General features: G+C 42.2%; 1 protein-coding gene across 1 annotated transcript; it reads right to left on the bottom strand.

The window, feature by feature from the left end:
• Positions 1–6,590: 6,590 nt before the first annotated feature.
• msrab (methionine sulfoxide reductase Ab) lies at positions 6,591–16,323 on the bottom strand. Its single transcript, XM_088433983.1, has 4 exons — positions 16,225–16,323; positions 10,737–10,813; positions 10,555–10,647; positions 6,591–6,648 (listed from the first exon to the last, which is right to left on the bottom strand). Exons 1-4 carry the CDS (start codon positions 16,295–16,297, stop codon positions 6,643–6,645), a joined length of 249 nt encoding a protein of 82 aa, XP_088290109.1. The 5' UTR covers positions 16,298–16,323; the 3' UTR covers positions 6,591–6,642.
• Between the last annotated feature and the right edge of the window lie 3,225 nt (positions 16,324–19,548).

Below are 19,548 nucleotides of genomic sequence, written 5' to 3'. Positions count from 1 at the left end.
AAAAAAATATCAGCGGTGCACACAATCCAATGCATTAATGTATTCCAATGGGATATAATTACCACTAGTTCTGTAGCTAGCAAGGCCACTGATGTTTCTGTTTTCTTCAAGGGCATAAAAATCACAGATGTATGGAGCCGATTCTGAAAGTCGTTGTTTATTTGACCACTTTTCCCCCACTTTCTCATCAAAACGCATACTTTGTATTCTATCCTTCTCTTTTCACGTCTTAGTTTTTTTGTTTTTTTTGCTGCAAGGTGCGTAAACTGTGCTTTAACGAGGCATTTTTGTTGTTGTTGCTGTTTGTCTAATTCCAAACAGACGTCTTTATAAGTTGAACATAATCAAAAGGACACGACGCGGCGCACCCCCACACGCACACGTGCCGGGCAATCTCCATAAATTACAGCCGTCAAGCGTGCGCCGGGGTGTAATAAGTGACACCTGGTAATGAGCGCACCATGTGGGGGGTTGTATGGGGGTGACAAGGGTCAGGGTCAGAGTTCAAGGTGATCTCCTGTGGGGTTTGGGGTTTTTCTTTTTCTTTTAAGAAAGTGGGGGTAGACACCCCCGAATTGAGGCAATGTGGTGACTCAGGGCAACAAGGGGGTACCCCCAAAAGGGAATTGGCGTGTGTCGCAGCCAGCTGGGGTGAAGATATGATTATTGGGGAATATTCATGCTCATTTGTCCAAGACCAACGACTACAAGCAGTATGACTTAGCAGATGGGCTGATTTGCTTCTATTTTCGGACTGGACCCCATTTTTGGCATAACAATAGCCAGGCCGCAATGTCGGTTTTGTTGTATTTGTATTGGCGGTTGCGAAGCTTAGAATAAGATCAGATTATAATAGTCCAAAACATTATCATTTGGAAGTGCACCACATCACAATTAGAGCTGCAACTACAGTAAACATGACTTTAATAATTGATGATTCTGTAGAGTATTTTGCCAGTTATTTACCAATCGGATTAAAAATAGATTTTGATTTCCGTTTGTTTATTCGCAAAGAGGACGTTATTGCAAATTGACAGTGCAGAAAATGCAAAACGAATGAATAAGAATTCATTTACATTCAATACAAAGAACAATTCTGCTCATGCGGAAGATTCCTGAAACCAAATATTCACTGGTGAGAGGCTAAAATTCTGGCGTTTTATGCAAAATCAGTGATCGGCTTTAATGTCATGATTTTCCGAGTGATCAATGAGGTCAATGACCGATTCCATAATGACAACGTTGCAAAAGCTTTTGTATGTAAGTTGGCCTTTGTAACTGTGTCAGTGGAGCTCGTTTGAGTCTTTGTGACTCCGTTTAAAACCTAAAAAAACGCTAAAACCTGCAAATAATGTGGGCTTTCATATCAAGCTATAAAAGCTGACATTTTATTTCATTTTCATTCATCATTTACAGACGTGCAGGATAATGCTTGTGACATTACAGCCCGTTCCTGAAAAAGATTGGCTAATGCGGTGATAACATTTTCATTTTTGTGCGTCCCTAATACTCAAATCAATATTTCTTCTTAACATTGATGACTAAGTATTAATTTGTAAAGAAAAAAAACGTTGAATTTTAGGGCGTGTCCATTTTTGGGTTATTCTTGCAGTATTTTAGCACTTAGTTGTGCAATAACTAAGTGGTCTTGCCGTGTTGAACTTTGTCGTCACCATTTGGGTGAAATTTCAGCTCCCTTGTGTCTTCTTTCAACTCTTTCCCTTTCATGTGAAATGCCTTTGATGTAAAGATCAAAGAATGGGCAAAAATGTTGCACCTGATTTTGCAAAACTTTGGTAAATCATTCCGTTGGCGATCCCAGTTTTTTTGTACAGTAGTGCAGAATATATAAGCCGCAACAACTAAACACATTCGTCATCTAAATGTGCCCATTTTATGTATTGTCCTAAGTATGCATGTATGTGCACGCACTATCAAAAATGCTTAAAAAAACGGCAAGGCATGTTCACTGACGCAGCATCAGTAAGTCATATCATAAATAGTACATGGCCTCAAAAAAGAGGAAGGATAGGGGGAAGAAGAAGGAAAGGAAACAAAGAGGCAGAGGAGGGAGGGGGGGTAAAGGCCTTGGTTGTTAAGATGAACAGCGGCGTGTGTGGAGGAGGGGAGGCGAAGAAGAGCAGGGATGATGTTGTGGGGGGGTTGGCTGAGATGCTGGGAGGAGAGAGTGACTAAGAGATAAAAGAAGAGCGAGGGGATGCGAGAGTGTTTATGTGGTGAGCGGATGGCCTCGGGGAGCCGTCGACTCACTGCGCTGCTCTGCGGATGCGCTGACGGGCCCGCGCGTTCGCTCGGTCGCTTGCCTTGTGGGCCCGCCGCAAAGAAGCAAAAGGGGCAGGTGAGACGGGTGAGGAAAGACGCCGGGATGACTTGGGAACGGAGGCATACGTTGAAAAGAAATACAATTGGAGCATGTTTGGGTGAGTTAGGGAATAATAAGATTAACGAACAGGGGGGATGAGATAGAAAAGATCTTCCATGGGGGAAAACATGGAGGTGGTGGTGGGAGGAGGGGGGGGGGGGGGGATCAAGGCCTTCCCGTGAACTACGAGCAATTAAAACGGGAATAAGTTGGGAGTCTTATAAGGCGTATCATCGTAAATATCAAACCGTGTTTCCTGCCTCCGCCGCCGTTGCACTTTGGCACGCCGATGTCACTTTTGTGAGTTTGTCATCGTGCGCTCATGTGTGAGGTTGCATTATTGAAGACTTGTCATAACACAAGACATAAGGGAGCTTTGAATTTTTTTTTTTGGGGGGGGGGGGGTGAATGTAAGGGGGGGGGTCGTCTTTATGCAACATCCCAGAGAAGCGGGCAGATTGAGAATAGTGTTGCTGAATATGGAAAGAGGGCACACGGCAAAGGCTGCTGATTGGCTGCTAATGTTGCTATCCGGGCCGGGATTGGCGGAGTCGACGCGAGCCCCGACATCACGTTGTCGGGACTAAACCCCTTTGAACTGAGGCAAAGCGGAGCGGCTCACATCTCGGAACAGCCGTAACATGCATCCATACGTGACAGTCGCCGCCGACAAAGTGCACCCCACCCCCCAAAAAAACAAAAAAAATCACAAACTCCAGTCTTCCTACATATAAGTGATGAACTTCCTCCACTCCGCCATTCTCTTCCGAGTGTAAGGTGGACGGAATAAATTGGAGCTTAAGCACGCGTGAAGGCACAGCCAGCGGGCCACATCACGCCACATTTGTCAAATCAGAGCAGTATTTTTTTTTTTTTTTTTTGGGCTACACATGAACTTCGAATCGGTGAAAGCGGGCGGTGGCGGTGGGATAGGTGGATGCGGGGCCGCAGAGTTCTGCTCGGGAAGTCAAAGAATATATAAAAAAAGCGCGCTTATTTCGGAAGGTGTTCTAAACTGTGGATTGGAGCGCATAGACAACAAACGGCAGCGGCCGTAAATAAAACATGAGAGGAAGACAGGGCTGTGAGTCAGGGGAAACGCATGACTACACGGCACGGCCCCCTTGGTGCGTCTTTGCCCACGGTGCCGACACAAAACACGGCCTGCAGCTCCTGTGTAGATCCGCTACTTTCGGATAACCTTAACGACCCCTTCATTCCCCCTCGTTTTTCATTCTTGACGCCAAGCTTATGAACGTCATGCTTTGGCTACTACTCAGTGTTCAATGTCCACTAAAGAAAAAAAAAATCATTAAAATCATTTCTAAAGTGTCTAAAGTGCGTAAATTGAACTACCAAAAACGAAACTACCTTTAATTACTCGTCTATTTCTGAAAATCTTCTTATATAACTGCGTGCATTTCTTCACTCATTCCTTGACTAATTTAGATGGGTTAAGATCTAGAAATGGCCGGAAAGGAATCGAGTGTCATGCAATTTTTGTGGCTCCGCCTTTAATTTTTCAACGTGCCTAACAACTTGCCATTGGTTTTGCGGCAAGTTTGCAATGTATTGTGCTTGTGTGAATAAATAAATAAAATAATAATGCAAATTAAATATATATATATATATATATATATATATATATATATATATATATATATATATATATATATATATATATATATATATATATATATATATATATATATATTAATCTGTTGATTTTTGTGTATATATATATTAATCTGTTGATTTTTGTGTATATATATATATATATATATATATATATATATATATATATATATATATATATATATATATATATATATATATATATATATATATATATATATATATATATATATATATACATGTAATTTAAACCAGAGAATCATATTTTATTTCAAAGACGTGAGCATTTCATATTGACCCCTATCGCTCCACTTTTGAGATATAGGAGAAATGCATCCAATTAGGTATGAGCAATTCTGATACTGATAGTATCGGTATTGGGGTAATATCGCGCTTTATTCCAAGGATTTGCAACCGGCAGCCGATATTAGCATAGGTCGCTGTCTTGGAGTAATTTCTGAGCAGGAACGAGAAAATACAAATTCGAACATGAGAAAAAAAATGATCAAACTTTAAGGAAAATTCTATAAAAAAAAGTGGTATCGAGCATCCCGACATGGAATCATCTTTTGTTGGAGAAAGGTGTCTTGAAACCAGAATTCTTTTCTCTTTAAATGTCTTCAAATGCAACGTTCTTCTCCCCCAGCCTTCTTACAGAAAAATGACTGCAAAAAGCCACAGTAAAAAGCCAACTAGTGCACAGCGTACCCTCTGAAGTAAGCTCTAATGACTTTTAAGTATAATTCCATGTTCATTTCTCCAACAATAAGAGCATATTTTTACCAAAATGTTTTGGTCAAACTTTGGCAGCCTAAAGGCGTTGGAGAGTTAACGCGCCACTGAATTTGGGTCAGGCTGAATATGAAAGTGCAATCATGACGGATGCAAAACATGACGGCATGAACTAAAGTAATGTCACTGAGTACATTGGTGTGTGTATGCGTGTGTGTGTGTACGGAAGTGACAAGAAGGCCTATGAATCTTTGATTCGCCTCTTCCCAACTACCCCCACCGCCTTTTTCGCCTTTCTATTCCATGTGAGTGAGCAGAGTAGCTCTTTGCCTATCCTCTTGCCCACTCCTCATCCGGCATCCTCCTGGTGCATTAAAGTTCTTACATCACCTCCTCCAGTGCGCAGGCCAAACAAGAGATCCACAAAGAGACTGTAAAATTTAAGTTTTCCACCAAACATACTTCAAAAGTCACCCTAAAGCTCAGTTAGGGAATGGAGTAACAATTCATCAAAAGCTTTTTATTGCCACTCTCAGTACTGTCAAACTAAACATAAAACAAAGACAACTACACTATGTGTATTTCAGACAAGAAAAGGGCCTGCTAGTGTAATGCTAACACAAATATCATATGAGTTGTGCTGGATAAAACGCGAATGTTATCGCATTATCATGTAGACCAGGGGTGTACATGATATCAAATGTGCTGCCCTCAGAGGACCAAAATATCAAAAACCATCTGATGTAGATGAGCGAGGTCTAAAAAATTTAAAATACTCTCATTGGGATAAATCTGTACGTAATGAAAACACAAAAAGCGCCAGATAAACAAATTTTTCAGTAATGTCTACTTACCGTATTTTCCGCACCACAAGGCGCACCGGATTATAAGGCGCACCCTCATTTAATGACATGTTTTAAAACCCTTTCCCACATATAAGGCGCACCGGATTATAAGGCGCACCCTCAATTAATGACATTTTAAAACTTTTTCAATCACAATATAGTAATACTCAAAGTAATAACAATAATAACTCAAACTCTAAACTCTCAATAGCATAATAACGCAATTAAAAATAACGCAATGTCAATATGACCAACCTTATTCAACTGTAAACACACAAAAGAAACAGGTAAAGCTTATTTTATCAGTTCATTCCCCATCTACCAATCCCAATCTCAATATTGTTCCATATATAAGGCGCACCTGATTATAAGGCGCACCATCAGCTTTTCAAAAAAATTAAGGCTTTTAGGTGCGCCTTATAGTGCGGAAAATATGGTATATCCTCCTTTTATCATTTTTCTCTTTTGCAATACAATGCTATTTCTATGTATAAAAAAAACAATTAGATATATTTGGTGTAGATAAGGAGGGGCTGAAACAGGTGAACGGCAATATCAGATCATTTTCAACGGATTTAACTGAGCTTGGTCACAGAATGAATTGTCCATCAAGATACAATTATACACATATTTCTTTTTAAAATATTGACTAATGAAGGAAAATGTGACAGTTCTTGTGGCTTTACAGTGTAAATATGAAACAGTCTCCAAATATGCGGATGTTTTTGGGGGGACGTCACGTACCGCACTGGCATGTCTCTCCATGGATGGCTGAATGTCAGACACATTAACACAGTCAGCCATTGACTTAAACCCATGAGACCTCCACCAACCCCCTCTGCCCCCCACCGCCACAACGTACACGTCTGGGCAGCATCCTTCTGCTCCAATACACCCTTCTCGTGTCCCCTTCGGGATGCCTTCGGTTTGCTGGCCGATTTTTTTTTTTTTTTTGTGGGCCGTGTGCGTGTGGTCGCTCCTACCTTACATTGGATGGAAGAGTTTCAGCAGTTTCTCCAGGCCATTCTCATCACACGACGTGTCCAATCAGATCTGCAGGATAGAACGCAAATTAATTTAGAGTTGCACCTGTCGATAATTTGAATATTTGATTATCGTAATTCCCCAAATATAAGACACACTTTTTTTTCCAAAAATGGAGGCCAAATGTATAAGTGTGTCCTATAAATGGTAACTTAAATAGTTAGATTTATTTATTTATTTTTTTTTACAACATTCGATTAATCTTAACCTGTCGGCCACACAAACTGAATTCTGACGTAGAGATGCGCATTTTTATATCGGCTACTAACAATAATTCCCATAACAGGATGAACTAGAGGGCGGACATCACTTAGCTGTTAGCAGCCACTGCCTGTTGGGGCTAACAGCAGCAGATGTGGTTGTTATTGCATTATTTTCAATGAAAGAAGCAAGCAGACCGAACCAACATCTGAGTGCTTCCTTGTTCATACAAAGTAATATTACTTAAGAGTGGTATGGAGCTGAGTCCTCCGGTTAGAGAATATTGAAAGGTATTCCATTTGACTTGTTTATCAATTGTGGTCTTTTTGGCATATACACACAATCATAAACTTGCTGGAATACGGATGGTGCGCAACTTTGAGTATTTATAGCAAAAAAGGAAAAGCAACTGCTTCGAATGCATTCAACGTTACACTGGCGCAGCGTTCACTGACTGCTCACATTGTGGGAAATCTGAAAGACACTTAACGTAACCCACAACAAATATAGAACTTATAGATGTGTTTGTGAGGGGTGTGCGAGGTCACACATTTGGCTCCACCCAAACGTTGAGACACGCCTCGAAGTGTGCGTTGCGGCTACCTAAAATTTGACAATATTTATTGTAGAGAGGCAGAAATTTAGGCAATGCTTAAATTAAACAAGGTTTCAAAAGGGTTAATCCATTATCAGTATGACATCAAACACCAACTTTCTGTTGCAGTACCAAGACTAACCTGTAGGAGGTCACCTTTTGCAACAAGGCAAAAAAAAGAAATAGTAGTTGTAAAAAAGCGAAATAAAAGGAGCAAACTTTAGCATAACTTGTTTCTACGCACATGAGGAAGTGCAATGGTAATAAAACTAAATGAGTTTTATGTGAATAGCTTTAATCGGTAAAGCTCAAAATTCATCATATTGTTGTTATATAACTGAATTGGCCAATATTTGTATTTGTAGTTATCATATTGAATGAAAAAAATATTGATTTTTGAGCCCCAGTCTTTTCAAAATGGTCTCCATGCGGTTGTTTTGATCGGCCGTGTGTGATCACTGCATTCACACCTGTCCAAACAAACTATAGCGAGGGGCTAAATGAAGCGCTCAATCTGAGCCAACTGTACAAGGCAGGTGCGAAAAACGCCTTGAGGGATGTACGCGTTGGGATGGATGCCGCTGTGACTTTGACAAAGTATCCTGTCCTCTCACCCCCTACAGTCAAAACTTTTTTTTTTCTATCCCCCTCTAAACTATTGAGCCGTCTGTACCCACTCGGTTCTTTTTGTTGCAACTCTGTCGGAGCTTTGAGCGCAAACGTGTTCTCAATATTAATTCATACACCTTCATATTCTTCAAATTCGGCTTTCCAACAACACGTAACACCAGGATACATGTGCTTGGTGAGAATTTGGGAACGTTGAGGCCCTGAAAAGACGGCTGAATTCCCTGGTGGTCTAAGTACCTGTCGTTGGAAATCATCTGGGTAAAGGTGATTGAGACATGTATGTGTTTCCTCTTATAATAGACGTAGCAATCCAATTTTGTGTTCATTGGAAACAGTGGTGACAGGGTTCGTTTTTTCTCCGACTTGGGAGTAAGGCAACAGGTGCTCTGTGTCAATGTTAGCATAATTAAAGGGCCTGCATCATGAAAGTTCACAATTTTGATAACAATCTCTTACCATCCGTACAAGAGTAAATACGCGCCAACCTTATCCATGTCTTTTAGTCTCATTTTCATTCCACACTTTGGGAGGAGACTCCAGTGGACCCCCGTGTTACAACGTCCCTGACTTATGTTATTTTCATGGAATACAGTGTTTTTTCATCCCCTCTTTATGATATTTTTCCGGTTTTGCGCCCAAAACAACTGTCATGACCCTAGGGGTTTGGCTGTTTTTGTGTTGTTTCGTCTCCATCTGCAGGCGTTTTTAGGTTATTACACTTATTTTCAGTTGCATCAGTTGCGTCACTACAATTCTGCGGGCGGAACTGTTGTTATGAATACTGGTTTCCTATGGGGACCAATTTGATAGGAGGAAGGGGCTGTTCAGTGAGTGTGGTCTCTTGAAACTGTTTTTTTTCCTTTTTTTTTTTAATGTCAGTAAAATATCCATTTTTAGTTCCTTATTCACTAGACTGCAATAGGATTCCAGCGACCCGCAACCCTTTTAAGGATAAGTGATCAAGATGATGGATGGCTGGATATTTCGTGACTGACCGACATTAGAATGATGTCATGAAAAGGCAGCCATACAGAAAGAGGTGCAGCTTCAGTCAACGAGATGCTTCACTGCCTAGTTAGGAATGTAGGTCGCATGGGAAATTTCAAATATCATGATAGTTATTTGTTAGCGTCCTGAATTGACGGCTGGACGTGATTTCAGAATGACTTTGTGTTGTTAGTACCAGGAGTCGGGAGCAACAGCAACAACCCTAACACTCTAACCAAAATAAAATGTAGCAATGCAGTCATGTTCATATATTATTTGATAAACTAAGGTATGTTTTGAACTCTGCCTTCTAATCATGTGGCACATTAACATTTGTTGCTTCTTTCCGACGGTCTTTGGGACATGAAAAAAAAAAAATTTGAGCTTTTTTTTTTTTTTTTTAAACCAGGGGGCTCAATTTACTAGCAGACTCGTTTCAGCTTTTGTTTTTGGTCGCGGAAGACCCCAAAGATTCCACGATGGCCTTTGCATCATCTGGCGCTCAGGCCCCTAATAAGTATTGCATTCCATGACTACGACTTAACCTCCTTGTCACATTACCACTTTTCAGTCTGCCCTTTAATCCTGCTGTAGCTTTACTCGCACTTCCATCAGTCCTGTCTGTCTCTTTGACCGTTCCGACCCTGTTGTGTTGACAGCTCTTCACCGCGATGCCGTTGCCGACGTTCCGCTCCGTCACGGCCACTGGAGCGACGCCTGCACCTTCTCTTTCAGCCCTTCTTTCCTTCGGATGTTCTTTCCCGTCAGAAAGTTGATTCCCACCCTCCCCCTCAAGCTCTAGCTGTCATCCAGCTCTATCTTATAGCTGACGTGCAATCCCTTGAAGGGCTTTCGCTCAGAATGTCTGCCAGCCAAAGCCCGTAGCGCCTTCGTCCTTTCTACGTCCGATTCTACCTCGCCCGCCATCGGGGTGCCACGCTCGCTCTCGAGGCGCCTTTTGGAAAGCGCGAGGAGTTCATAATTAAAGCGCGCCAAACAGAGCCAGACATCTTCATTTGAATTATATATCAATGCCCTACATGGATCTATTAGAATCTTGATGAGGATACAAACACGCAGACGCACGCGCGCACACACAGGTAACCGGGATGTTTGAGGGATTTGAGATTTAAGCTCATGCCAAATCACAGTCTCAGGGAACGGAGCCCACTGAAGGCGCTTCATACGCGGTAACCTCTGCTGAGAAACGCCGCAGTACAGCATAGAACGCAGCCCAATCCGTACAAGTAGGTCATGGGTGGGTGGGGACGGTAGAAGGAGGAGGGGGGATTGGTATATGCAGCCCATCTGGAGCAGTGCATTTGGAGTTTGCCTGCAGATGAAGGGAAGGCGGAGAGACGACGCGAGAGCTATAATGAGTCCGACTGTGGTACTTTTTCTGGTGCATCATACCGAACGGCGGATCAAATGTAGTGAGGTGTCTCAGAAAAATTGACTTTGAAACTCATCGGTAGCAAAACATCACGGGTCAAGTTCAATACCTGAGAAGACCTGTTGGTGGATGTGGTTAGGTGTAAAGCTGCTGCCAAAGCCCACCTGGGAGGAGAAGAACCTGCAGCGCCCCAGAAACAACCCTGCCAGCACATAAACAGCAATATTGCTGTGACACCATTCAATCTTGGGGCGATTACTGACCGTATAATACTATGATTGAACCATTTACCGAGCCATGATCGTCTCCATACCTCCTGGAAAAAGGATCCATGCTACGCCGGTTTTTCTGGTTGATTCCATGCTTGCCTGCATTGGACAATAAGTGTGGGGAAAAAAAAGGCTGAGAAATTAACAAAGTGCTTCCACATTATGAACAACAGCATGCATGTAAACGGGTCACGCCGCTAATAACCTATTTTTCATTTTGAACGGTCTGCAACGGAGGTAAGGGATCCGATAACTCGAGGCGTAAGTTTCGGGACTTGAATTTGACTTGGCACGTATTATCGATTCTCGAATTAAAGTACATGACTTGACAATTATCACCTGCTCAACATTTGCAATGTTTTGCCTTTGAAAGAAGTTACTTTGGTGTCTTCGAAGTGAACCTGACAACGCAACAGTAGCTTATAATGAGGACTACAGAAGCCACCTTATGCCCCTATTGTACTGAGAGGTAAACACTGGCGAATGTTCGTGATCACCTTTGGGTTTGTTCAAGGTCGACAGTGGTTGCCAAAGTCACCACAGATTGCCAAAATGTCACCAGATGAAGGAAATTTTCACTCATCTATCACTATAAAATCCACAACGGCAGGTAAGCTACTGTAACGTCACTGTTGAGCCGAAACAAAATCTTAGACTTATGCTGGTTATGCAATTAATAGACAAGACAAGACCAAAAAAAAAAAAAAAAAAAAACAACAACAACAAAAGAAAATAGCTTTGATACCATGAAAAATTTGTGTTTGGTCACACACAACCATTTTAAATCAAAAAGATGAGTTTCAATAGGATGATTTGAGTGGATATTTTCTTTTTCATTTTTATGCTTGGAGAAGAATAACAAATGACTTCAGGGGGGCCTAGTAGAACAGAACACAACTAAAAATAGTTAAATGAACAGGCTTCACGTTTCAACTGTTATATTAGTTGATCATATTTTTTGACACACTCTCACACACACACAAAAAAAAAATCACATTAAACCTCAAGCTTGCATTCCCATAACTAATTCCCACAGCAAACAAAAAAGTAGTGCATTGTGAGAACCTTACCCCAAAACATTTGGACTACAGGAATTTTTGTTTGAATTTCATTTTCTGGAATTTTTTGGATGAAAGAATTGAGTGGAAGAGTTGAGTCATGTGATCACAATTTGTTTGCAAACCTATCAAGCAGTGAAAACTCCTAATGGTGCTACATGGAATTAGCACGCTAAAAGGAAGTCAGCGTGTGCAAAGTAGGAGTGCATGTGATGTCGGCGCAGCCCACAGATGTGCGAGGAGGATTAGACTTCGCTAAGAAGACTGAGGTGACTTAGCGTGCAAATCTCCGCTAAGCAAGGCTGGTTGGTACAGCAACCACTAATATTAGTGCGCAGATAAACAGGCCAATGGGTACACTAAGAGCTTAGGCACACACCAATAATGGATGCTTGCTCCGAGGTCAACGCCAGATAGCTCTCGAGCTGCTTAGAGAGATGTGATGTGTGACAATGACCTGAATACAAAGTTCAATCAGAAAGATAAAATAGTTCATTTCCTGGATGTTTTTATTTTTTATCCTGTAACAGCAGGCCATCGACCTGTGCTTACCTGCATTACATTTTGGATGAAGAGATTATTCATTGTTTAACAATTCGTTTTTGTCCACTTCCGTAAGCCCCAGATAAGTGAAAAAAGCTGAAACCCGTCTGTCACCAGTAAAATACATTCCAACGTTCCAAACACCGTGCATATCTGTATGTAAAAGATTTCCATACCCAATGATACAATTCCCCTCCAGTCCTGTAGGTGGCAATAATACATTTTGGGATATGAATAAGAACTACCACAAACCGCAACAAGCTTTTGGATAACTGCTATCTCCGCTTGGCCTCGACGCAACCTTTAACAGCAAGAAACTGATGTTTTTTGTTCTCTAAAACAAGCGAAAACAGAGCGATGACAAGTGAAAACATTCTACGAAATAGCGCTTTCTGCAAGCTTCCCTGTTCCTGTTTCTGCCAGCTGCTCACCGTCTACACTTCATACAGCTTCCCCATCATGCCTTCTGCTCTTCCACCCGACGCAAGCGCGAGATCTGATTGTATTCACACCAGCCTCTGCTGTAGGTATGTTCCCTCCTCTGCAAAATCGAGCAGCTGGCTGAGGTCCAGACTGTGCCAGGCTTCCACCAGCATAACCCCCAAACACACCTCCTCCCAAACCATCCACATCCGCTATTCTTCAACAAGTACTTCACCTAACACAGAAAGACAGTTAAAAAACAAGCCGGAGGAATTCTCGAAAAGGAATTTTTCTCACTCCGGAGCGGAGGTTTCCATTCAGTGCTTTTGTTTTTAGGGTTATACAATAAACGTGGGACTTGTGGGTTATCTTTTGTTGCCATTGAACAGGCATTTATAGAATCAAAATATCCTATGCTCACCGACGGTCCAAGGCAAAACAATCACCAATTTTTAGTGACCGTATTATAAAGCCCAGTTTGACTAATTTTAGTGGGCATTCGGCTTTTATTAGCCTTCGGTTTTACCTGTGGCCCTGGTCATTCTCACCAAAATGTGGACTCCAGGCGGCGAAATATGGCAGGGACGTACACCAGGGATGCCAAAACGTGTGACGGCAAGGTCGATTTCCAGGCTGCTCGTTTTGTTCCCTTCCCAAAAAAAAAAAAAACCCCTTCACTCTTTGCTCTTCCTCTTCCCTCCCTCTCACCACTCCTCTTCCCAGCTTCACAACACAGGTTGGCAGCAAGCTAGGCACGAGTCGTCGGAGGAGGCTGAAGCTTTATACTGGTGCCAACTACCCTCTGCTGTATGGGAGGATAGGAAGGGGGTGAGGAGGAGTAGGGGTAACAGGGGAGGGGAAGCAAGGCTGGTGGGGAGGTGGTCCAAGAATGGTAACAGCCAAATGAACAAAATAATGTAGCTGTGGCTCGTTGTTGCGGCTATATCTTCAAACTCCATCATCTTGTGAAGTTTTCTTGACTTTGAGAGAGAAGATCAGTCTGCTTGTCTGCTTTCCATAAGTTCTGGAAAGAGGGTTGCATCATAAGCAGGACAGAATTGGCTAATCTTTTGGGAGAGCTTCATATCTGAGGGTACTGAGGAAAAATCCAAGGATGGCCTAGACCCACTCACTGCGGGAGCCCACCATGAAAGGATTCTCCATTGAACGTAAGGCAACAGTCATCGGATGTACTTAGAGACAACGCAAAGTCTGTTTAGATCCATCATCCAGGAGGAGCACAGCAGCAAGGTGACATGTTGGCAGCCGATGAACTGATCAGTTGAGACCAAGAAAGGATGAAACGGGACTTTATTTGGTCCATAGCTGAGGAACAGACCAGTATCCAAGCTGTCTATACGTCGGTCAAGTGATCTTGTTGGGAAATCTGGAAAAATGGAGAACAGAGAGAAATCCCACACAGGAAAACTCCACACGGAACGGCCCTCAAGATCAGTATGGTTTCTTCCCCTCTTACTCTCGCATAATGGTGGTGCCTTCTGTTTAATACAAATTCAAAAATGATGTGGACTATGTGGTGGCTTGGCCTGGGTGTTGGAGTTGTTGTCTCCAAACCTTAAAATCACAGGTTTGACCCCCTATACCATTACAAGCTTGAGTCAAATATCGAAACCCTAGATGCTCCTGGTTCTGCATTATGAGTAGTAGAACGATGAGATGCTTATGTGCACCTTTTAGGTAGAAGAACACAATACAAACGCATTGTCTAAAATGTGGCACGAGATGAAGATGACTGGGCCCAGAAGCAGACAGCACATGGAAGTAGAGAAGTAGAAAGTCCTATTCACAAAAGTCACCACACCCGGAAATCTGAAAAACTGATGACAAACTGAGGCTATAGGATTCGTTTAGGTCTTTAAAGGCATGATTGGATGAGAACCTTGACCAGAAACCCAATAGATTCCCCTGATATGAACTTAAAAATGAGACCGCAAGCCATGATCGCCATTGATGAAAATGGTGAAAAATACTATTAAATTCCAGGACTTTTGTTAAACCACTACATGTTCAGAACACAAAGATCGAAATAATAAGAAAATTATCTCGTTAACGTGTTTTCTCATCTATTGTTTGTACATAGCACGGATGTTTTATTTCCTAAACCACATTCTGGAAATGCATCTCCACCATGAAGCTGCTTTTAAGAGTTATGATGAAGCATGAAGCAGTGAGATTGATACCGCCCCTGCTATCCTGTTTGGAAGAAATATTGGCAGTCTAACCCGCGCTGGCTGAAAATAATAGCTGGTGTGCCCCTACCATGTAGCAATCTGCCACTGGATCGTTCGCGCCAAGGTCAATGAGTACATTAGAAAGACAGTAGAGAGGCAAGGAAGGAAGGGGGGAGGGGGGGGGGCGTAAGGAACATCTTCAATAGGAGGAGTTTTATTGTAAAAAGAGGGGATTCACATATACGGAAAGCTATAATTGACGGTGCTTGCAAACGTGCACTTACCCAAGTCCCATTATGACCGCACTTAAACAAAATAAGCTGCCCCTCAAATTGCCCCTGCCGTGAAAAGAGGGTGGAACAGATTTGTGCCATGCGGTGTCTCCGAGCTGCTTGGACAGACGGAGCAGGAACTTATGATGGGGCGGAGCCTTCATGCGCGTAATGCCCAGATGGGCCCTCTGGACCCATCGTCCCATGATGCACTTTGGCATGAAGAAAGGCAGGTGATGTTCTGTTCTGTTGTAACCCGAGTTTGTAACCAAAACATGCTGCAATCTATCATATTCTCGCTAACACAGTGGGGGAGTTATATTACATAACGAAATTGACAGCATGAAAAGTAATGAGTATAAATATTAGGAGTGTAGCATAAACTGCTTTGAACTGGAGAATTGTTTTTGATTTAAAATATGATCCTAACCTTGGTGGATCACAACATTCCTCTTTGAAATATATGGAGATGTGCATCAACTCGTCTTTTATAAGAGAACAAATGGCACTCACAGTTCGTCCAAAAGTATGTAAAATGACAAAAAAAAAAAGGAATTGCATCACACGTTCAAAAATCAGAGATCAGACCTATTTTTAGAGTACAGGTTTGAATTGGATTTTGGTTGAGGTCAGGGTAAGGGTTAGGTAATCTGTTGTAATTGTTAAGGTTAGGGGCTAGAAAATGCATTGCGTCAATTCGATGTCCCCATTAGGATGGAAAAACCCGTGTGTGAATGCCTGAGTGTATTTGCAAATATCATAGGCTGCCCTGTTTCATGCGTCCTTGTAAAACTGAACCATTTTGAGCGTTTGTGTCCATTCTGCGCTAATACTGTCAAAACATGGCCACGCATTTTTGATTCCCATCCCTAACTCCCGAAATCAAATCCCTCCAAAATCACTGACAGTTTCAAGTTCATTCAAAATGGCAGTGTGTGGAGTCACCGGTCATGTTTAGCTGCCAAAGTTGAGGCGCAACAAAGTCCACCGCCGCTACCTCACCTTGACATGACATTAATTACCTGCGACAGCCATTTTCTCCCGTCGTCCGGCGAGGGCGCGCTCCCCGCTCGGCATGCGAGTCTTATCTGACATGTTCTCGAGCCTCGGTGGACACGGGCGCAAACGTAGTTAAGCTGGTAGGGAGAAGGACGGGGGAGACGAATGGCTGAGTATGGCACACATGCAAGCCACCACGGCATGAGGGTGAGGAGGAGGGCGTGGGGGGGGGGGGGGGGGGGGGGGGGGGGGGGGGGGGTTCGGTGGAAGCCGCTATGGATATGAATATTCATGTCGCGTGGGCTACGCCGTGCACCGCATAATAACTAGTCAAAGGGTTAATATGACTCTGGCACAAAAGCCTACGCCACACCGCGTGCGGGAATGAAATTAAATTTAAATAAATATCAGCAGTGGTGTGCATGCAAATGAGCTCGCGCCATTCCGCGGCGCTCAGAGGCCTCTTCGCGGGTTGGAGTGCGGCCTGCTGCTGTGGCTGCTTTTTTTTTTTTTTTTTCCTGTTTTGGAGGCGTTAATCCGGAAAGGGGAATAATAGCCTGTTAAAGCGCATGCAAAATAAATGGCGGCGGGATCCCAAATAATGCAAATACGGTAAATTGTCTGTAAACAAGCCATTTAGCTGGCTATGTTTAATTCACTGTAGCATTGCTATCATGCGCACCAACGGCCATATTAAAACCACAAACCGTCCCTTTGGAGATAATAACAATTATGTCACTTTGTACCATTTGAAAAGTGCATGTTGCTGCGATTCAACAATTAATTCATTTACTTCAAGACATGATCATCAATACCGAAAGCGAGTAGTCTGACGGATTGGACGCTACCGTTTGCATCAAGGGAACTCAATGTCAGTGTGTATTCATTCTTGGATAGTTGTACATCAGTATTAAGCCAATGATATTTCTCAACTGTATGTTGCCCCGCCCCCACCTCAGGCCTTCCTGCTAACGCTAAGGTTTTTGTGTTTGCTTATTTGTTTAGAAGTAAAGCATGGAAATGTTTAGCTTTGTTGACCAAATATCTTCGCAAGTGCTTATTAGTTAGTTGCCAAACTACTCTGACATGTTTTACTATTTTATTGACTATTTCTTGAAAACAAATACAATCCATCAGTAAAAAACAAAATCTTTGGAAGCTTCTGGTTCGTTTATGTACGAATTCATACATTGTTTTTGTTCGAAATCAGGCTGCTGTACTTCCTTCGTGGAAAACGGCATAAGATGGTAGAAGCGGATGACTGCGTGAACTGTAAAACAACTAAAACTAAACTTATTTATGAGTCTATGTTTTTTACCTAACAGGGTACATCCTGATTCATAAAAAATAGATGAGATCCTACAAGGGCTGGGGAACAAATCAAATTAATTACATTACATTAACGAAATCAGTTGAATTGTAAAATCGATGTTTTGCAAAAGTGGGAAAATGCTGGAATGTTTGTAATACATATTTACAATTATTACAAACTACTTTAAGAGGCTATCTTTTTACCATTTCCACGCTCTGATGAGTATTGGTTTCTCCCCTCCCAAGAAAACGGTGTCCCCAGACTTTGTAATAATCTGATTTCATCAACAGGAATTTCAGTATAGCTCAATCATAATCATCAAGTCTAATCGGTTAATATTAAGCAAGTCAGCAAAAGTGCGTGTAAATGTATACGGAACTCTATCCGCGATTGTATACATTTTTTGCCGGTTGCCTTCAGGCTGATTTCATCATTAGTGCTGCTTAACATTTGATACACTAAGCAGCTAACAGATTATCACCCTGATAGACTTCCTCACCATCTCGAAAAAATGCCGCCTGCAGGGCCTGTATGATTTCAGTGCCGTGACTTGAGGTTGCGATATGACGGTAATAAAGATGATTATTTATGTGTGGGCGCCTAATGCCTCCTCCAATACGCTCTACAAGTGAGGGAGAAGTCAGGACGTTGTTTCTGTTCGTGTACGGCGAGCCGGAATAACATCACACCCTGCCGCTATTCTCTATCTCTCCTTTTTAAACTCCCTCTCTTCCTCTTCCCGGCTCTCTTATCTGGCGGGGAAATGAAGCTCAATCACCTGTGGAGGAGCTGAGGGCGGCACGGGCGACTTTGCAATGCAAATGCCAGGTAATTACCCCGACACGAGGGGAGTGCAAGCGCACATATGGAAATAGAGCGGAGAGGGAGGGAAGAAAAGAAAGAGAGCAGGAAATAGAGAAAGAGATGAACCAAGCGGCGGGTTCACCTGCCTGTTGATGCGGGATGATTGGGTTGTCGGGAGAACGAGGGAAAAGTGGGAGTGGGGGTGGGCAAACACTACCAGATGATGTCTGCTTGTCTGCGGCATCAACACGTGCAACCAACCACGGTAAAACAATGCATACCATTTTTGTTGGGGCCTGGCCAATAAGTCGAATAAAAGATATGTTGCTAACCAAAACGGCGGCGCCTAAGCAGTCTTTTACTGTGGAACCAGACCACGTGTTGAAAGTAAGTGGGCTATTAAATGATCCCTAAGATTCTGTTTAAATATACACAATTTCATCGACGGAAAACTGCGTGGAATCAGTTTGTTTAAAACGTTTGGCTCTATGTTCAACGTAAAAACTGCCGCAGTTTGATATTACTGCCGGAATACGTCTAGTTTACCGTGTTTGAGAATTGGGCATACCATGCTGCACTATGCGGGAGGTGGAGGATGATGAGGGTATTTCCTTTTACACGTCACCTGACAATTTGGTGACAGAAATTAGACAAACCCTTAGGCTAAATTATTTTGATAGATTTGCTATATGTGTAGGCAAAGAGATTCTGTGAAGATCTGTGGTGGATGTAATTATTTTTGTTGATGAATTGATGAATCTCACTTTTTATATTTTCTCTAATTCAAAAACATGTAATTAGTTCAAAATGACATGATCTAATTATGATTCAATTACTGGTTTGGTCTGTACAATGTCAGAAAATCACCCATAGTGTTGACTGGCGCTTTCCTAAGTTAAAGCAATTGTTTTATTTACGATAAGTCTGTTTTCATGGAGGACTAAAGAAATTGGACAATATTTCCTGTTGAGAAGGTGGTAATTCTTGAAAAAAAGTAATCCAAATGATTAATTCATTATGAAAAAATAATGATAAATGAATTTGATAACCGATTAGTTGTCGATTAATCTTCGCCCCTCAAATTCTACTTTCACAAACCAGCTGTGTTCACCCCCACAACGGCGTTAATGACGTAAATGCATCTTTCCGCCAGTCTAAGAAAATACCAACAGAAAGAAAACTCCACCCATGCACAGTTTCGCAACACTTTGCGCTAAACTTGCTCTGGCCG

Source organism: Hippichthys cyanospilos, chromosome 14, assembly GCF_059441005.1.
Source record: "Hippichthys cyanospilos isolate Australia breed blue-spotted pipefish chromosome 14, RoL_Hcya_1.0, whole genome shotgun sequence".
Lineage (NCBI taxonomy): Eukaryota > Metazoa > Chordata > Actinopteri > Syngnathiformes > Syngnathidae > Hippichthys > Hippichthys cyanospilos.
This window is presented reverse-complemented; position numbering and strand designations above follow the sequence as displayed.